The sequence below is a fragment of the Bubalus kerabau genome, chromosome 4, assembly GCF_029407905.1.
Source record: "Bubalus kerabau isolate K-KA32 ecotype Philippines breed swamp buffalo chromosome 4, PCC_UOA_SB_1v2, whole genome shotgun sequence".
Lineage (NCBI taxonomy): Eukaryota > Metazoa > Chordata > Mammalia > Artiodactyla > Bovidae > Bubalus > Bubalus kerabau.
In genome coordinates, this window is record NC_073627.1 from 149201410 (window position 1) to 149222037 (window position 20628).

Sequence of the window (20628 nt, forward strand, 5' to 3'; positions counted from 1 at the left end):
ATCTTGTCCCGCCTCTCCATTTCATTCAGGTTTTCACAATTTCTCACTTTTATCACTACAATAGCTTTGAAAGTGCTATCCCTGATGCCTTCCAAGTCAACTTCCTTTTGCTATTTAGTTTCTAAAATTCACACCTGGCCATATGATTTTTCTATTGAAAATACTCTGGCGGTTTTCCCACTGCTTTCAAGGCAAAATAAAAACTTCTTATAATCATATATAAGGCTTTATGCTTCATTATCAACCTTATAAAATCCCAAACTCAGGCACATCTAAGCACCTGAAGCTCCCTGAATACATCATGTGTTGTGATCAGTTGTGCCCGACTCTGTGTCCCCATGGACTGTAACCTGCCAGGTTCCTCTGCCGTGGAATTTTTCAGGCAAAAATACTGGAGTGGGGTTCCATTTCACACTCCAGGAGATCTTCCCAAACCAGGGATCGGACCCGAGTCTTGTGTCTCTTGCACTGGCAGGCAGACTCTATCACTAGCAGCACCTCTCCTAGTCATCCTTCAAAATTCAGCTGATGTATAATTCCCCCAGGAAAGGTCTCCATTCCCCCAGGAAAGGTCTCCATTCCCCCAGGAAAGGTCTGCATTCCCCCAGGAATGGTCTCCATTCCCCCAGGAAAGGTCTCCAAATGCCCAAGTTTGAACAAGTGTCCATCCGCTGTGTCACCACCACCCCTATACACAGCTCTACCAATAACCCATTGACACTGCCCTAGAATGACCTGGTAAAGTCTGTAAATTCTCTGAAGGTAGGAATTAAGTGGGGCTTCCTTGGTGGCTCAGGCAGTAAGGAATCCACCTGCAAAGCAGAAGACCCAGTTTCAATCCTTGGGTTGAAAAGATTCCCTGGAGAAGGGAATGGCTACTTACTCTAGTATTTTGCCTGGAGAATTCCATGGACAGAGAAGTCTGGTGGGCTACAGCCCACGGGGTCACAAAGAGTCAGATAATCGGACACAACTGAGAGACTAACACACACAAGGAAATAAGTGTTTTAAATTTACCTGCCTGTGCTATTCTTAATGAGTATGTATTTATTAAATGGACATAAAATTAAATAAGGGAAACCTACAGAATAAGCTGCAAGGCTAAAAATTCAAAACTAGGCTAATATAATCAGTAGTTAAATGAAAAAAGTTAACCTGATCACTGCAGATGGTGATTGCAGCCATGAAATTAAAAGACGCTTACTCCTTGGAAGGAAAGTTATGACCAACCTAGATAGCATATTAAACAGCAGAGACATTACTTTGTCAACAAAGGTCTGTCTAGTCAAGGCTATGGTTTTTCCAGTGGTCATGTATGGATGTGAAAGTTGGACTATAAAGAAAGCTGAGCGCAGAAGAATTGATGCTTTTGAACTGTGGTGTTGGAGGAGACTCTTGAGAGTCCCTTGGACTGCAAGGAGATCCAACCAGTCCATCCTAAAGGAGATCCATCCTGGGTGTTCATTGGGAGGACTGATGTTGAAGCTGAAACTCCAATACTTTGGCCACCTGATGCGAAGAGCTGACTCACTGGAAAAGACCCTGATGCTGGGCAGGAGGAGAAGGGGACGACAGAGGATGAGATGGTTGGATGGCATCACTGACTCAATGGATATGGGTTTGGGTAGACTCCGGGAGTTGGTGATGGACAGGGAGGCCTGATGTGCTGCAGTTCATGGGGTCGCACAGAGTCGGACGACTGAGTGACTGAACTGAACTGAACCTGATCACTCTAAAAATACTTTATTAGATGGCCTATTCCAGGACTGAATGAGCTAGCCAATAAAAATATATATCCTAAATAATCATTAAGAGAGCAAACATTCAACAAAAGCAATGATTAAAAAATTTAAAAACTAAATATGTTATTCTACTTCTATAGCCTGTTTTTCGGATCTTTTCTTCCCTAATTCTATTTATCAGTTCCTTTCTTTAGCTCTTAACATTAAGTTTCTTTCCAATTAAAAGGTGCATTTTTTTTCCCTTCCCTCACTCAATCCTTTTCACTTCTTACCGTTCTTCCAATTCTCCTTTTAATCTAACAAAAAATACACTGTCTTTGTTATCTCTGCCAGCCACTTTGTATAAAACAAAGGAATGGTAAAAAGCAGTGAATGGAATGACATCACCAGTCAGACAAAACCATGTGCGTTAATTTGGGTGGGTGATTTCATAATACTAGGCAGCTAATCTGGACCATATGCATAGTAAGTGGAGTTTGACATTCATGTAAGTCCTTGGGGTTACTGCAGCAGGACAGCAAGAGGTAAGAAAGAACAGCCAAGTTACTGGTGGTGAGGGCAGCTAAGCACAGCTTTACAAAATTCTCCTCTTTGTGCCCATCATTCAAAAGAAAGCAGAAACAGACAGCGGGAATTCAGGAAGCTGTCAGCTACCTGAACTAGCATGGTTGGGTAACTGATTTGACGGGGTTTGCAGCAATAGCCAACTAGTACCAGATGCTAGTCTGAGCACACTGACCAGAATACCAACTTTAGGACACAAAATAAAGTGCTCCCAGGTCACTTACAAAATTTAGTTTTAGTACGGAATGCATTCTGAGAGAGGCACAGAAGTATCTGAAGAGGAATTATATAAGTATTTAATGTAGGTTGGTAGGAAGAAACAGTTGCTATAATAGAAGGAAAGAGAGTACATTCTTTCAATTACCTGAGAGCAACTTTCTAAAACCACTCAAAATTAGCTTTTGTAGGCATAGGGAAGTTCACCCTGAGGATCTATCTCATATGGAAGTCACAATCAAACAAAAATGAAATCTCTTGAAAAACTTTATAACTAGCAAGATAATGTAACAATGAAGGATGTGTTTGAAAGTTTCTAGACTATTAAAGCAGCACTTTTAAATAATCAGGTGAATTTAAAGCAGTACAGGGCTTTTGTACACTTACCCGTGTCCAGGAATTAAGTTTTGATTCTCTAGAATTCTGTGGATCTTTCTTAATTAGACAACACAAGCACCATATTAGAATTTTGGGGCTTTCATCTGCAGAAATGAAGGTTAAAATAAGTAGGCTTGATAAAATAGAAAGAAAAGATAATCAGTATAAAATCTGTAAACATTATATTTAAAGGAAACACATTTATTATAAATGTTTTAGAAAAATCACAAACTACCAAGTTCACTGAACAAGCATCCAGGATCATGTGTGAAACTTAACTTTGTGGGTTTTTTTTTCCTTCTTGGGTTCAGGATTACTTTGTGTGGTCAATTCCTTTTCTGTCACAGAAGCAATTTTTAAAGCCAAAAGAGAAAGATGGAAGGAACTAAGAGAATCAGTCCTTTTTATTTTCAAGATCAGTTCTTTATTTTATTTTCAAACCATTAGTAATTTCAACCTTTTTAAGGCAACATCACTGCTATGAGTGGTAGTCAATATTTCTGATTTAATCTAATTGGCCAAAATACCTTCACTTGTTAGAAATAAATTTAACAAAAAGAATTGTTTTAAAAAACATTCTTTTCAATACCAGATGGTTTGGACAAAACAGAAGCCTTTCACATGCTCCTCATGAGGCAGGAGGTAGATGGGCTCCTTCTCAGAGTAAAGCAACTGGAGGTTCATTCCTTGTGGATACCAGGACAATTAAGGGAGAAGGCTGGGCCTTGCCCAGTCCACATATTTCTTATTCTCGAAGTCAGGAGACCTCCCCGACCTCACACATGAAGAAAAGGCTCCTCAGAGGTCAAAGGAGAGTTATATTAAAGGATGTTCCCTACCCAGACACCTTTTCAGTAAAATCTACCTTGGCTAAGACATGTGTGCACACCCGAGAGGATCATGAGATAGACCAAACATGGACTGTGAACCAGGTAAATCAAAATGACTGGCCAAAGGAAAAAACGAAAGAAATGCCCCACAGAAGTAATTCAAACTGCCACAAGGACGCACTCAGGGATTACTGTACTTTTTCCCCCTCTTAATCAATACTTTGTTTCATCACTTTCTGTCTTTGTGGGAATCCTTTTCTGCGAAGCTGAAGGGCCAGGGCCCTTGTCACTAACCACTGGTCTAGTGGCTAGGAATCTGGGGCTTTCACCGCCACAACCCAGCCTCAGTCTCTGGCTGGAAACCCAAGTCCCCCTCCAAGCCTTTGCAAGCTGAGGCCACCTGAGATCACTAATGCTTTACTCTAAAGCATAAAACTTTACTAAATATGTGATAACAATGTCGACCTTTGAAACCTTCTATGTGGATAGCACATCTATTTGGTAAGCCATTTTCTCTTTTCTCCTTTGGCAACTAAGTCCATTCAAGTTGGAGATTTTAGAACACAACTAGGAAGCAAAAATGAGGCCTAAAAACTGAAGATGTCAGTATCTGAACTAGAGCCAAGCTACTGTGGACTCTACCACAAGGCCATGGAGCTGAGGCTGAGAAAACCCAGCATCTGTAATCACACCTCTGCAGATCACCTGATGCTCTTTACTTTGTTATCAACTGCAATTTCATAAACAGAGCATTTCTGAGGGCTTCTTAACAAGAAATAAGGAGAACACAAACTATAGTAACCTACCTCTGCATTTTCTACCACACATCAAAGGACTCTGATACTAATTTAAACCCATCTCACCCTCCCCCACCAATAAACATCCATAAGCCTATGCTCTTCTAATAACTAACATTTCTGAACAAACTTTACCAGGAGTTATCCTGAGAGATATTCATATTTTTCCTAGTTTTTATGAGCTCAAATACCATCACTGGCTTGCCTGAAATTAGTTTATTGCAAGAATCATGTTATTTACCCTCTGAAGATTCTAGAGTTCTTCAGGTTGAATCAATGTCATTGATTAAAAATTTGTTTTACTGTTTTAAATATCCGAAGAAATTATAACTATCTGCATGTCACAAGTGTGATAATACATCTATTGATAGGCTTATGCAAGCAACTTCCTGTGTTAAAGAGAATGCAACCCAATGGGAAGCATTTCCAAAAAATCAGACTTCACCAATAAAAAGAAAAAAGAGGAAGAATGAAAATGTTAGCGATAAAGCACAAATCTAAAAAATCCAAAAAATGAGATCTTTCCCCAGGTATTAAGTGACTCTGCACATTTATTTCAACAAGTGTATTATTTTTTACTTTTCTCTCAACAAGAAGAGCCAGAATAACTTTCAACCAGCCTTAAGGAGGTGCCTTTCTTTGCCCAGAATCAATGCACTGAAATGTACTATTAATGAGTTTACTTTGCTTTAGAGACTTAAAAATGAAAGCCACCACTTGTTATTCATGAATGCCCCCAGCACTGTCTACAGGGGATGGCATCTGTCAGGTTCCTCCCTGGAGGCTCAGATACCAGGGCTGGGGCACTGGGGATAGAAAATTGCCTGGGATTCATCATGTGGGCAGTCATCAGTGCAAATCTGCATTCTAAAAATTAGTGTAGGGGAAAGGAATATACTAACATATATTTGTCACCCAATTATTTTATTTTTTGATATCTTGAACTGAAAGCCTAAATGAAAGCTAAATTAATTCTATAATTTCAAACTGATAGCAGCATATTTTTAGACAATAAATATTTATTGTTTTCAGTTGCCAAGTTTGAAGGCAAACTCTCAGGTCAGATCAGTCGTTCAGTTGTGTCCAACTCTTTGCAACCCCATGAATCACAGCACACCAGGCCTCCCTGTCCATCACCAACTCCCAGAGCTCACTCAGACTCACATCCATCGAGTTAGTGATGCCATCCGGCCATCTCATCCTCTATCATCCCCTTCTCCTCCTGCCCCCAATCCCTCCCAGCATCAGGGTTTTTTCCAATGAGTCAACTCTTCGCATGAGGTGGCCAAAGTACCAGAGTTTCAGCTTTAGCATCAGTCCTTCCAAAGAAATCCCAGGGCTGACCTCCTTTAGAATGGACTGGTTGGATCTCCTTGCAGTCCAAGGGACTCTCAAGAGTCTTCTCCAACACCACAGTTCAAAAGCATCAATTCTTCGGTGCTCAGCTTTCTTCACAGTCCAGCTCTCACATCCATACAAGACCACTGGAAAAACCATAGCCTTGACCAGATGGACCTTTGTTGGCAAAATAATGTCTCTGCTTTTCAATATGCTATCTAGCTAGGTTGGTCATAACTTTCCTTCCAAGGAGTAAGCGTCTTTTAATTTCATGGCTGCAGTCACCATCTGCAGTGATTTTGGAGCCCAGAAAAATAAAGTCTCTCACTGTTTCCACTGTTTCCCCGTCTATTTCCCATGAAGCGATGGGACCAGATGCCATGATCTTCGTTTTCTGAATGTTGAGTTTTAAGCCAACTTTTTCACTCTCCACTTTCACTTTCATCAAGAGGCTTTTTAGTTCCTCTTCACTTTCTGCCATAAGGGTGGTGTCATCTGCATATCTGAGGTTATTGATATTTCTCCCAGCAATCTTGATTCCAGCTTGTGCTTCTTCCAGTCCAGCGTTTCTCATGATGTACTCTGCATATAAGTTAAATAATCTGGGTGACAGTATACAGCCTTGACATACTCCTTTCCTATTTGGAACTAGTCTGTTGCTCCATGTCCAGTTCTAACTGTTGCCTCCTGACCTGCATATACGTTTCTCAAGACGCAGGTCAGGTGGTCTGGTATTCCCATCTCTTTCAGTATTTTCCACAGTTGATTGTTATCCACACAGTCAAAGGCTTTGGCATAGTCAATAAAGCAGAAATAGATGTTTTTCTGAAACTCTCTTGCTTTTTCCATGACCCAGCGGATGTTGGCAATTTGATCTCTGGTTCCTCTGCCTTTTCTAAAACCAGCTTGAACATCTGGAAGTTCACGGTTCACTTATTGCTGAAGCCTGGCTTGGAGAATTTTGAGCATTACAAAAAGCATGAGTAAAAGAGGCTGCTGCTGCTACTGCTGCTAAGTCACTTTAGTCATGTCCGACTCTGTGCGACCCCATAGACGGCAGCCCACCAGGCTCCCCCGTCCCTGGGATTCTCCAGGCAAGAACACTGGAGTGAGTTGCCATTTCCTTCTCCAATGCATGAAAGTGAAAAGTGAAAGGGAAGTCGCTCAGTCGTGTCCGACTCTTAGCGACCCCATGGACTGCTGCCTACCAGGCTCCTCCGTCTATGGGATTTTCCAGGCAAGAGTACTGGAGTGGGGTGCCATTGCCTTCTCCCAAAAGAGGCTACAGTTATGATATTAATACGTGAATCATGAGGGCAGAGTTAGAACCTATCAGCCAGAACTCCAAGGTGAAGGCAGTAATTTTACACAGAGAACACCCCTGAATAAAAGGCGTTTTCTCCCTTTCTATTATATAATTTTTCTCTTCTCTTTGGGTCTTTTAATTTTCAAATCCCTCCTCCTTCTTTATTATCCTTATTTCTGATCTTATTCTTACTTAGCATTAAGGGAAACTTACTTCTTTCCTTGATGGAAATTGTTTATTTTTTATTGTATTCCAAAGGTAATTTTGGTATTATGAAATCATAAGAAAAGATACTTTCCTGGAAGAAAGTGCCCAGCTAGTCAAACAATAGTGGCAACATAGCCAAGATTTGATTACTCATGGAGTTCTCTGCCTGTCAGTCTCCTCCAGGAGCTTGACACCAAATGGGTACTTCAAGCAGGAAACTGAAATTTAATGGGCAATTCAAGAAATTGAAATTTAATGGGCAATTCAAAAGGTAACATAAGCATTTAAACAGAGATGGAGAATTTGTTTCTGGTTGTCAGAGGAGCCAAAGTAATGGAGATTAGGTGCTAAGGAGAGATTACAGACAGATACAAGTTTAAGGCCACAGGGATAAATCAGTACAGCCTCTCACTTTCACACATAAAGAATCTGAGATCCAGTGAGCTGGGTGGCGTGCCTTAGAAAATCCCATCTCATCTACTGTCCTTCAAGAGTTAGTCCCCACAAAACCTCCCCTGTGAAACTCTCCTTCCCCTAGCAACTCATTCAAAGCTCCACAGCACCAACCATCATCCTGAGCCTGGCTGACCTACTTAGGTCTCTTTTTTCCCTAACTAGAGGCTCCTTGGGTGCAGAAATTGTGAGCCATGTTTTCCTAAGGCTTGCTGTTTTTTAAAAGAATAGTGAATATATACATTCACATGAAGCTAGCTCACGGTAAAGCCAGGACTGGAACATTTCAACCACAGTGGTATGATCCGCAGGAACAGATCATTACAAAAATGCAGGCTTTAGAGGAGTCAGATCTTGAATTTTATTAGTTCTGTATTCTGAGAAAAGTGACATATCTATAGTAATCCATAAATACCTATCCTGCAAACCTATCATGAATTCAATCAGACCCACTATACAATCCACAGAGAACAGTGCTCAATACCAAGTGAGCAATGCTGCTCATTTTACGTCAATTCTACAATCCAAACTTTTTAACATATTAACATTTCTGAATTAAGGATATGTCCTATATGCACTGCTGCTGTTGTTCAGTTGCTAAGTCGTGTCCAGATCTTTGCGACCCCATGGACAGCAGCAAGCCAGGCTCTGTCGTCCTTCACTATCTCCTAGAGCTTCCTCAAATTTATGTCCATTGAGTCAGGATGCTATCTAACCATCTCATCCTCTGTCATCCCCTTCTCCTCCTGCCCTCAATCTTTCCCAGCATCAGGGTCTTTTTCCAGAGTCAGCTTTTCGCATCAAGTGGCCAAAGTATTGTAGCTTCAGTTTCAGCATCAGACCTTCCAATGAATATTCAGGGTTGATTTCTGTTTGACTGGTTTGATCTCTTTGCAGCCCAAGGGACTCTCAAGAGTATTCTTCAGCACAAGAGTTCAAAAGCATGAACTCTTTGGTGCTCAGCCTTCTTTATGGTCCAACTCTCACATTTGTACATGATTACCAGCAAAACCACAGCTCTGACTACATGGACCTTTGTCAGCAAAGTGAGGTCTCTACTTTATACTATGCAGTCTAGGTTTCTCAAAGCTTTTCTTCTAAGGTCTTTTAATTTCATACCATCTGCAGTGATTTTGGGGAGAAGGCGATGGCAACCTACTCCAGTACTCTTACCTGGAAAATCCCATGGATGGAGGAGCCTGGTAGGCTGCAGTCCATGGGGTCGCTAAGAGTCAGACACGACTGAGTGACTTCACTTTCACTTTTCACTTCCATGCATTGGAGAAGGAAATGGCAACCCACTCCAGTGTTCTTGCCTGGAGAATCCCAGGGACGGGGGAGCCTGGTGGGCTGCCGTCTATGGGGTCGCACAGAGTCGGACACGACTGAAGTGACTTAGCAGCAGCAGTGATTTTGGAGCCCAAGAAAATAAAGCCAGTGTTTCAACTTTTTCCCCTTCTATTTGCCATGAAGCGGTGGGACCAGATGCCATGATCTTAGTTTTCTTAATGTTGAGTTTTAAACCAACTTTTTCATTCTCCTTTTCACCATCATTAAGAGGCTTTTAGTTCCTCACCACTAGGTACACTTAAAGGACATATTATTTCCTTTTGCTAAAAAGTGGTTATTCAATTCATGAAGTATCTAACAATGAATTATGCCTTTAAATGGAGGAAATTCAAGAGTTTCTTTTCCTTTCTCTTGCCACCATTGGCCTAGCTCAATGATTTTCAAACTTATGGTCATGATCCGTTGATGGATTGTAAAATCAGTTTGGAGTCATGAAAACCATTAAAATGGTATCGTGAATACTAACTGCAGTTAATAAAAGTAAGCATATTTTCATAAAATGTGTGTGTCTGTGTGTAACTGTATCTACACATATATACACGTGTACAGAAAATGTATTTCTGGTCAAAAGTTTTTAAGAACTTTTGAGTTGAAATATATAAATTTAGGACAGGCATGGCCCTGGTACACAAATACAGTGATGCCTTTGCCATTTTAGATCAAGAATTTGAAAAAGCTAAGAGTCAACTCAAGGGAGGAAGAGTCAACCCAAGGGAGAAGGGGAAGCAAGAAGAGTGTAAGTAAAGAGGAAAAACAACAGATGAAGATGGTGGTAAAGTGAATGAATGTGAGTATACATACTGTACCAACACATGTACGTTCATGGAAGTAAATGCAAATGCTGTCCCTTCTCCATCAAGTTCAATCTTCTTATAATTACTTATAACAGGCGAGGACAGAGATATTATATAATTCTCTAAAACATGAAAGAGGAATATTCATTTTATTTTTGATTCCATTACCATTATGGGGACTTCCCAGGTAGCTCAGTGGTAGAGAATCCGCCTGCCAATTCAAAAGACGTACCAGTTCTGTTCACTTCAGTTGCTCAGTCATGTCTGACTCTTTGCGACCCCAAGGAATGCAGCACGCCAGACTTCCCTGTCCATCACCAACTCCCAGAGCTTGCTCAAACTCATGTCCATTAAGTCAGTGATGCATCCAACTATCTCATCCTCTCTCATCCTCTTATCCTTCTGCCTTCAATCTTTCCCAGCATCAGGGTCTTTTCAAATGAGTCAGTTCTTCACATCAGGTGGCCAAAGTATTGGAGTTTTGGTTTCAGCATCAGTCCTTCCAATGAATATTCAGGACTGACTTCTTCTAGGACGGACTGGTTAGATCTGTCTGCAGTCCAATGGATTCTCAAGAGTCTTCTCCAACACCACAGTTCAAAAGCATCAATTCTTCGGTACTCAGTTTTTTTTTTATAGTCTAGCTCTCACATCTATACATGAATGACTACTGGAAAAACCATAGCTTTGACTAGACGGACCTTTGTTGGCAAAGTAATGTCTCTGCTTTTTAATATGCTATGTAGGTTGGTCATCAGTTTTCTTCCAAGGAGCAAGTTTCTTTTAATTTCATGGCTGCAGTCACCATCTGCAGTGATTTTGGAGTCCAACAAAATAGAGTAGGGCACTATTTCCATTGTTTCCTCATCTATTTGCCATGAAGTGATGGGACCAGGTGCCATGATCTTCGTTTTTTGAATGTTGAGTTTTACGCCAACTTTTTCACTCTTCTCTTTCACTTTCATCAAGAGGCTCTTTAGTTATTCTTCGCTTTCTGCCATAAGGGTGGCATCATCTGTGTATCTGAGGTTATTGATACTTCTGGAAATCTTGATTCCAGCTTGTGCTTCATCCAACTTGGCATTTTGCATGATGAACTCTGGATATAAGTTAAATAAGCAGGGTGACAATATACAACCTTGATATACTTCTTTCTCAATTTGGAACCAGTCTGTTCTTCCATGTCTGGTTCTAACTGTTGCTTCTTGACCTGCATACAGATTTCTCAGGAGGCAGGTAAGGCAGTCTGGTAATCCCATCTCTTGAAGAATTATCTAGTTTGTTGTGATCCACACAGTCAAAGGCTTTGACATAGTCAATAAAGCAGAAGTAGATGTTTTTCTGGAACTCTCTTGCTTTTTCGATGATCCATTGGATGTTGGCAATTTGCTCTCTAATTCCTCTGCCTTTTCTAATTCCAGCTTGAACATCTAGAAATTCAAGGTTCATGTACTATTGAAGCCTGGCTTGGAGAATTTTGAGCATTCTCAAAATTGCTAGCATGTGAGATGAATGCAATTGTGTAGTAGTTTGAGGATTCTTTCTTTGGGATTGGAATGAAAACTGAGCTTCTCCAGTCCTGTGGCCACTGCTGAGTTTTCCAAATTTGCTGGCATATTGAGTGCAGCACTTTCACAGCATCATCTTTTAGGACTGGAAACAGCTCAACTGGAATTCCATCACCTCCACTAGCTTTGTTCGTAATAATGCTTCCAAAGGCCCACTTGACTTCACATTCCAGGATAGCTGGCTCTAGGTCAATGATCACACCATTGTGGTTATCTGGCTCATGAAGATCTTTCTGTATAGTTCTTCTGTGTATTCTTGCCACCTCTTCTTAATATCTTTTGTTTCTGTTAGGTTCATACCATTCCTGTTCTTTATTGCGCCCATCTTTGCGTGAAACGTTTCCTTGATATCTCTAATTTTCTTGAAGAGATCTCTAGTCTTTCCCATTCTATTGTCTTCCTCTATTTCTTTGCACTGATCACTGAGAAGACTTTCTTATCTGTCCTTGCTATTCTTTGGAACTCTGCATTCAGATGGGTATATCTTACCCATAGATGTAGGAGACATGGGTTCAATCCCTGGGTTGGGAAGATCCTCCAGAGGAGGAAATGACAATGCACTTCAGTATTTTTAGTGGGAAGATTCCAAGTACAGGAGAGCCTGGCAGGCTATAGTCCATGGGGTCAGACACAACTGAGCACACATCATCATTATATTATGCAATTAGTTTTTTACTTTTAAAAAACATGAAAAGTAAAGATTCTATTAGCTAACAACTTAGTCAAATCAAGACATTAAATCTCTGTGTTCACTTTCAGATATGCCTACTCCACTCTATGCTAAGCTCTGCGACAACCAAGAGAACAAAAACCACATTTCCTGCGACATTCAGTCTTCCAGGACATTAGACAGGCAAGCCAATAATTATAAAGCAGTATAGTAAGAGTTATAATTAAGGGAGATGCTGGCAACTATGGATACACTAAGGAAGGTTCCTAACTGAGTCCTAGCAAAGCCATTTCAAAGAAGTTTTGAGGATTTGAGATGACAACAAAGTTCCAGGCAAAAAGAACTGCATGTCACAGGCCCAGACATCAAACACTGTTACTAATTTAACCTAGCTGCAATGCATATGATATTGCAACAGGAAATGTGGCTGGACAGGTAGGTAGGAGGTCAGTGAAGGGACACCTCCCTCAAAGTGTCTTCAAATTCCTCCTAACCTTGGATAAACCAAAATGTGTTCCGTAAATAATGGCAGAGCCAAGGCAGGATTCAGACACTAAAGAATTTTACGCATGGAAAATAGCACATGAGTTAATATTAAATTGTGAAACAAAGAAATTATTTCACTATAATCATTTTATACTGAATTAAAAAATGAGGCTGCAACAATCATCTGGGAGCATCTGCCATCTAATTCAAGACTTTCTATTCTCCTACACATCTGTGTGTGTGTATATCCATACACATGTACACAAACATATATGATAACAATAAAGAATCCCATCTTTGTAAAAGAACAAGGAATACATTTGATAAGTTGTTTCATGAAAAATAAGAGAAAGACTTATCATTTAAAGCTCTGAATGCTGTTAAACAATACAAAGATTAAAATTATCATTAAAAGATTGGGTTTTTAGAGGACACATTTGGGATTCTTACCGTAAGCTAAGATAAAAGGACTCCAGCAAGATTTTGCCAACAGCTGGCAAATTGTGGGGAATCTTTCAATGATTGTATTTGAATCCTATAAAAGAAAATTATATTTGGTCAGTAGAAGGACACTACACAACTCAGAAAATAGTGAACTGTCAATATAGGTTGAGAGAATTTGAATGCTTATTTCATGTGTATTTTACAAAAATAGGTGAAAAACAGATTAGAGAAGATCTTTAAGTAAATAATTCTAATAAAGTTTAACAAGCAATCACCATACTTTATCCTTAAACCACCTTACTAAAACTAAGAATTACAGCAAGTTTAGGAAAATCAATTTTGTTGCAAAATTAACTTTATTTTGGGCTTCCCTGAGAGCTAAGTTGGTAAAGAATCCACCTGCAATGCAAGAGACCCCACTTAGATTCCTGGATTGGGAAGACCTGCTGGAGAAGGTATAGGCTACCCACTTCAGTATTCTTGGGCTTCCCTTGTGGCTCAGCTGGTAAAGAATCTGTCTGCAATGTGAGAGACCTGGGTTCGATCCCTGGGTTGGGAAGATCCCCTGGAGAAGGGTACAGCTCATGAAATGAAAAGATGCTTACTCCTTGGAAGAAAAGTTATGACCAACCTAGACAGGATATTAAAAAGCAGAGACATTACTTTGTCAACAAAGGTCCATCTAGTCAAGGCTATGGTTTTTCCAGTAGTCATGTATGGATATGAGAGCTGGACTATAAAGAAAGCTGGGCGCCGAAGAATTGATGCTTTTGAACTGTGGTATTGGAGAAGACTCTTGAGAGTCCCTTGGACTGCAAGGAGATCCAACCAGTCCATCCTAAAGGAGATCAGTCCTGAGTGTTCATTAGAAGGATTGATGTTGAAGCTGAAACTCCAATACTTTGACCACCTGATGCGAAGAGCTGACTCATTTGAAAAGACCCCGATGCTGGGAAAGATTGAAGGCAGGAGGAGAAGGGGACGACAGAAGATGAGATGGTTGGGTGGCATCACCAACTCAATAGACATGAGTTTGGGTAAACTCCGGGAGTTGGTGAGGGACAGGGAAGCCTAGTGTGGTGTGGTCCATGGGGTGGCAAAGAGAAGGACACGACTGAGCAACTGAACTGAACTGAACTGAACTCACTCCAGTATTCTGGCCTGGACAATTTACCTTTAAATCTATATACTTTATCCTTAAACCAGCTCACTAAAACTAAGAATTATAGCAAGTTTAGGTAAAAATCAATTTTGTTGCAGAATTAACTTTATTTTACTCATATTTAAGTCAAGAAAGGCCACTTTATTAAAAAATAACAAAGACTGCTTAACAGCGAAAAAATTATGGGCGATTAACATGCAGAGTACATCATGAGAAACGCTGGCTGGAGGAAGCACAAGCTGGAATCAAGATTGCCAGGAGAAATATCAATAACCTCAGATATGCAGATGACACCACCCTTATGGCAGAAAGTGAAGAGGAACTAAAAAGCCTCTTGATGAAAGTGAAAGTGGAGAGTGAAAAAGTTGGCTTAAAACTCAACATTCAGAAAACGAAGATCATGGCATCTGGTCCCATCACTTCATGGGAAATAGACGGGGAAACAGGGAAACAGTGTCAGATTATTTTTGGGCTCCAAAATCACTGCAGATGGTGACTGCAGCCATGAAATTAAAAGATGCTTACTCCTTGGAAGGAAAGTTATGACCAACCTAGATAGCATATTGAAAAGCAGAGACATTACTTTGCCAACAAAGGTCCGTCTAGTCAAGGCTCTGGTTTTTCCTGTGGTCATGTATGGATGTGAGAGTTGGACTGTGAAGAAGGCTGAGCGCTGAAGAATTGATGCTTTTGAACTGTGGTGTTGGAGAAGACTCCTGAGAGTCCCATGCATGGCAAGGAGATCCAACCAGTCCATTCTAAAGGAGATCAGTCCTGGGTGTTCTTTGGAAGGAATGATGTTAAAGCTGAAACTCCAGTACTTTTGGCCACCTTGTGCGAAGAGTTGACTCATTGGAAAAGACTCTGATGCTGGGAGGGATTGGGGGCAGGAGGAAAGGAGGACAACAGAGGATGAGATTGCTGGATGGCATCACCGACTTGATGGACATGAGTATAAGTGAACTCCGGGAGTTGGTGATGGACAGGGAGGCCTGGCTTGCTGCAATTCATGGGGTGGCAAAGAGTCGGACACGACTGAACGACTGAACTGAACTGAACTGAATATCTATATAACAGCATATCTTCATCCTCATTTTTTTTAATTCTAACATAGTAAGAGAACTTCCTGAGTCAGCTCCAGTAGCACTATCTCAAGTAAGGTTTAGAAGGACAAGAACTCTGGAACTTGTAAAAAGAAATAAGAGCAGCCAAAACATACAGACATATATCTCTGTTTATTACTATTGTGATTACTATATGCTGAATGACCTCATGCTTGTCCACAACAACCTAAAACCTAACACACACACACAAATATCCATCAAATAGAAAACAGCCTAAGGTTCAAACATACACATGCCCCTTTTCCTACTTCTTTACCTTTCAAGAAAGTTAAAAAATGAAATAAGACCAAATTGGGTTAATGTACACATAAGCTGAAATGATAAGCATTTCCTACTGCTGAAGCAATAAATTCCTCACATATGTCTCAGCATCAGTGTCAGCCTTGGACTTTTCAGAATCACTTTAAGGTCAAGTTACAAAAGTCTTGTTAAAAAAGTTAGCATTAGTTGTTCATACAGACTGCAACATTTCTTCTACTTTCTAGAGACATGAGAACTGACATCATCACTATGAATTATTCTTCAATTTCCTACTTGCTCCTTTGATTAAAGAAAGAAAATTTTAACACAAGAATACCTATATTAAATCATAATTTTGCTTCTCATTTTTAAATTAGAAAATAAGTATAATGTTTTCATCATATGAAAATGTACTAATTAACAAAAATACCTACTGCAATAAAACTAAGAAATTTTATGTCAAAACAAAAACACATCAAATTTTGAACACAATAACTTACATAACAATAGTGAAGACACTCATAATCTTAGTAGTCACAAGAAAAGTCCACTTAAAATATCTGGAAGAAGAGATCTTAAATTTTATCATCTCTTAGTTGAGCCCATTTTAGAACAGAGTTGAGAAAAGAGTAAGCATTTCTTCAAACTCTTAAATATTTGAGAGATACAAAGACCTTTAAAAGAACCCCAATTATGACCTGACAACAAATGTCAAAGTCTTGTTTATTTAAAAACAACTTGATTGGTCAGGAAGTCTCATGTGACAATATAACTCTTCAAGAAAGAAAAGACTGAAGTCATAATAAATCAGACACTAGCAAACCACTTCCTGTCTCCATTACTTACAGGTAATTTGTCTGTCTAATCCTTCAATATGTGAGGTCAATACCACAAGTCCCTGACTGCATTCAGGCTTAATGAAATCTGGTGACGAGTTCCTGATGTCACAGAATAACACTATTACTTCATTTTGGTCCACTACTCACCATCTCTTTCAAGGTTTCATACATCCGCCTCAGGAACTCCTGGAACTGTGGCAGGTGAAGGCAGATGTCTCGCTGGGTTTCCAAAGTGGAGGTCTGGGTCCAGACAGAAAGCTTCTGCATCCAAAACTGATAATTAGAAGGAAGGCCTGCTGAGTCTTCAGCCATCTCAGAAAAAGGGACAAAGTATTGTGCCTTCACAGTGGTTAGCTACACACTGAAGAAAACAGTGAACATACATCAAATCTGCAAGAAAGAGGGGAAATAAAACATTAGGAAAGAATCTTTTATCAGTGTCTTCACAACCACTGATGAGTTTTGACAGTGGATTACAAGGAGGATTACAAGGGACCAAAATAGCATGTCTTCTGTGAAGTCATCTTTGAGTTATTTTAAAATGTGTCACCCAGCTGTATCTCCAATTTTTACCATCTGAACTTTTTATCATGAGTAATATCATTACACTAAAAGTCATTATACCTCCACAGGCACATCACTAATTATGTACAAAAAGCACAGCTGATAATACTTTATATCTTCTATTTAAGATTGAGCTATTTTTAAATGTTCTGAATATGAAGTTCATTTGAGTATTTTAATGTAATGGGAAATCAAAAACATCCATGGAAGTTTCATAATAGTCTGTGTCTAAGAAATGTTTTTGAAGTTCTTATGTTTTATATGCATTTCTGGCTTCTCATTTAGGTGTAAAAAAAAAATCTCTGGGCATTACTGTCTAATGAATTTTCTTCCTGGTTTCTCAATTCTTAGAAAAAAGTAAAATAATTCATTCCACATGCACGGATTTGAACAATCTGCTTAATTTATTTAAAGACTGCTGTGTATGCTTCATCTCCATTCACAAGAAGAAATCATATTTTGGTAAAGAAAGATAAACTCTAATTATTGGGAAGGTATATCTGTCCTAAGTGACAGAAAATAAAAACCCATAAACCTGACTACACATCTGAAGAACATGTTAAAAAGAATCGTAGAGTTACATACACAGAGAGCATATGCCTCAGGCAGAGTCGGGTAAATAAACTCCAGGTGCCTCCCCACCACCACAGCTCCTCGCCACCCACAGCCCTAGGAAGCATACGGGGGAGGGGATGGGAGGCTGCCTTCAGCAGGTGCAGGCTTTGACAGACTCCTACTTTCCTGGGGCAGCGATGATAGTCAGCTATCTAATTTCAAAAGACTACTCTGCAAGGGGTGAGTGAGTTTAAATCTTCAAAAGCAATAATTAACTGATAAAATGCTCCCAATTAAATGCCAAAAACATCAACAAAGGAGGTTTTCATTACTAAACAGGAAAGTAAGAAAAAAAATAAGAAGGTCGTACAATTTGGCTACAGTGCAAAAGAAAAAAAAAATCAAGACCAGGAAGATGAAAATTTTAAAATAGTACTAAAAATTTAGTTTTGAAAAGTACCATAAAGTTTTTTAAAAAGTTTAATAATAGAGAATATATGCATACTATCAAATGGCACCTAATAGTCAAAAATCCAGACATCTGATTATTCTCTCCTATTATCTTCATCCAAGTCATCACCAATACCTGTTCATTCTATTCCTAAAATAAATATCCATGCTTTCATTTGACCTCATTCATTTCTTTCCATTTCCACTGCTGCCATCCCACCCCATTCCTGTCTATTTCTTCCCTAAAATCTTCTATCTGGTCCCACCTGTTCCTCTCCAATTCATTTTCTACACTGTCGACAAAAACAACTTTCCCAAACGTAAATCAGACCCACTCCTGCCTAAAATCTCTTCAATACGTTCCTTGGAAAGAAATCTCAACTCCTTGCATAAATTATCCCAGCTCCTTACCAGAGTCTCTAATAAGACCTTGATAAACAGAGCTCCAGCATACCCGCCCACCTCCTATGTTGCCTCTAGCCAGCTGTCCAGTCCAGTCAAGGCCTTGCATCTATTTACCAACATATGAAACCCTGCTTCCAGGTCTTTCTGCTGATTCCTCCACAGCTCTTGGCAAATCAGTTAATTACTCTGGGCATTTATTTGTTCACTCACTTACTATCTCCTCTACTGGTAAATACATCCTCTGTCATCCTTGAATTTAGCCCATGCATGGCCAATAATAACTGTTGAATGAGGGAATATTTTTCAAAGTATAGTTCTAAGCTAAATGTTATAACAAAATGCTTTTTCCAGATAGAGCAAGTTTCAAAAGGTAACTCTCCCCAAAAAGAAAATTTGAAGGTAACTTTTTAATATTATTTATGTAAAACTTAATTATTAATATCCCATTTTATAACTACAGTAATAATAGCTTAAATATATAATTACTATGCTTTTGGCAATACATTAAATGCTTTTTGCAAACTAGCTAACTTAATTCTCACAACAACCCTGTGAAATGGGTACTACTATCTTCATTTTACAGAGGCGCAGAGAGATTATGTAATTGCCCAAAGAAAGATTATGTAAAAGCCAAAGGAAGTAACTGTTAGTAAATAGGAAAGCTATGGTTGTAGAATTTGAATTTAAGGAGTTCAGCTCTAAAGTCTATGCCCTTAAACAAAGAAATAAACTGAAGAAACAAACCAATGAATTTCTGACATGTTTCACATGGCTGTAGATGTGAGTCAGTTTAGATATTTGAGAACATCAAACTGAAAAACTTTTTGATAGAAGAGACAAGAAAATATTTAACAAAATTACAAACAACCTTCAGTTAGCAACGGGAATGGATCTGATTTAATTGGGAAAAGCGTTACAGATCATGCAGTGTAGTGGTCCTGGATGCTCTATTTCACAGCCTATCTGGGGAGGGGTGGCAGTGGGATGATGGTAGTGATTGTGAAATGGGCGGTGCTCTGGCTGTGATGGGAACAGTAAGGGTGCTCCTGACATTTCATATCCCAGAGTCAAGGACACTGAACACTCTGCAATGCATTGGAACAACAGCTCAAAAAGGAAAATGGTCTTCCCCCAAAGGCCAGTGATGCCCCAACTGAGAAATGCTGACCTAATCAGAACATTCTGGAAAGGACATCTGTTGGTTTTGTCTGTTTACCATTCCTCCTCCATTTTTAGTTACAACATCTTACTCTTCCTTTAGGAAAGTATCTCTCTTACATTCCCAAAGTCTTGGCAGATCCTTTAATCATTTTATGGTACCTATGTCATCAAGCCAAGGAGTGAGAGGATGATTCAAATTTAACAAAGTAGACTCTCTTCTGGGAATCTGAATCTTCAGTAGATTGTGATAAGGGTGGAATTAAGCCATCCAAAGAGTCTCTTGATCTAGATCTCTATGCATGTCCTTAGCAAACTATGAGTTTGCAGCCTTCTCTTTGATTCTGCCAGTTACCCAGGAGCCTTCCAATAATAATAGTTCTGCTTAAATTAACCACTGTTGGTTTCTGTGATTTTTAACACAAGAACACAAACTGATATCTCTGATGTTATATAATATCTGATACAAACTGATACCAGATAGTGGGCTGCAGACAACACACCTTTGCAGAAAGGAGGGGAATTTAGAACTGCTCCTAGGCCAAGTCAGGTAAAATGGCAGTGAAACTCCTGATCCTATTATGGAATTGGAAACCAGAAGTCCATGGAAGAAGGTAATACAGATCAATGAGGCATCACCTTCACACAAGGGCCCTGAATCATTAAGATATTCTAGTAGGAATGGCTAAGTGAAACCACTGGACTATCAAAACAGTCAAACATCTGAAGATTTGCAGAGAACCCCACTTCCCAGATGAGGGGCCAATGGGTCTTAGTCAGTGATATTACATTGTGATAATCAAGTGGTTACTCCAACTCAAGGTGCACTTTTAGATGTGAGTCCTGACTGGGGCAAATTAATACTCTTGGCACCTAGAATTCAGTTATGAACTGGTTATCTCCATTTCTCCATGGGGATAAACTGAGGATATGAGAAAGCAGTTGCCTTTTACCTGCCTCAGAGATATCAACTCCAGATACAGCACAT

The 20628-nt window shown here is 39.6% G+C and overlaps 1 protein-coding gene across 4 annotated transcripts in view; it reads right to left on the reverse strand.

Moving 5' to 3' along the window:
- Window positions 1-20628, reverse strand: part of FANCC (FA complementation group C) — a 313057-nt gene that overhangs the window by 189061 nt on the left and 103368 nt on the right. For all 4 annotated transcript variants that reach the window (XM_055578994.1, XM_055578993.1, XM_055578995.1 and 1 more), the window contains 3 exons: window positions 16656-16898; window positions 13150-13234; window positions 2910-3004 (listed from right to left, as the gene is read on the reverse strand). In XM_055578994.1, coding sequence (XP_055434969.1) covers window positions 2910-3004; window positions 13150-13234; window positions 16656-16820 — 345 coding nt within the window. In that variant the 5' untranslated portion in view covers window positions 16821-16898. The remainder of the gene's footprint in view (window positions 1-2909; window positions 3005-13149; window positions 13235-16655; window positions 16899-20628) is intronic.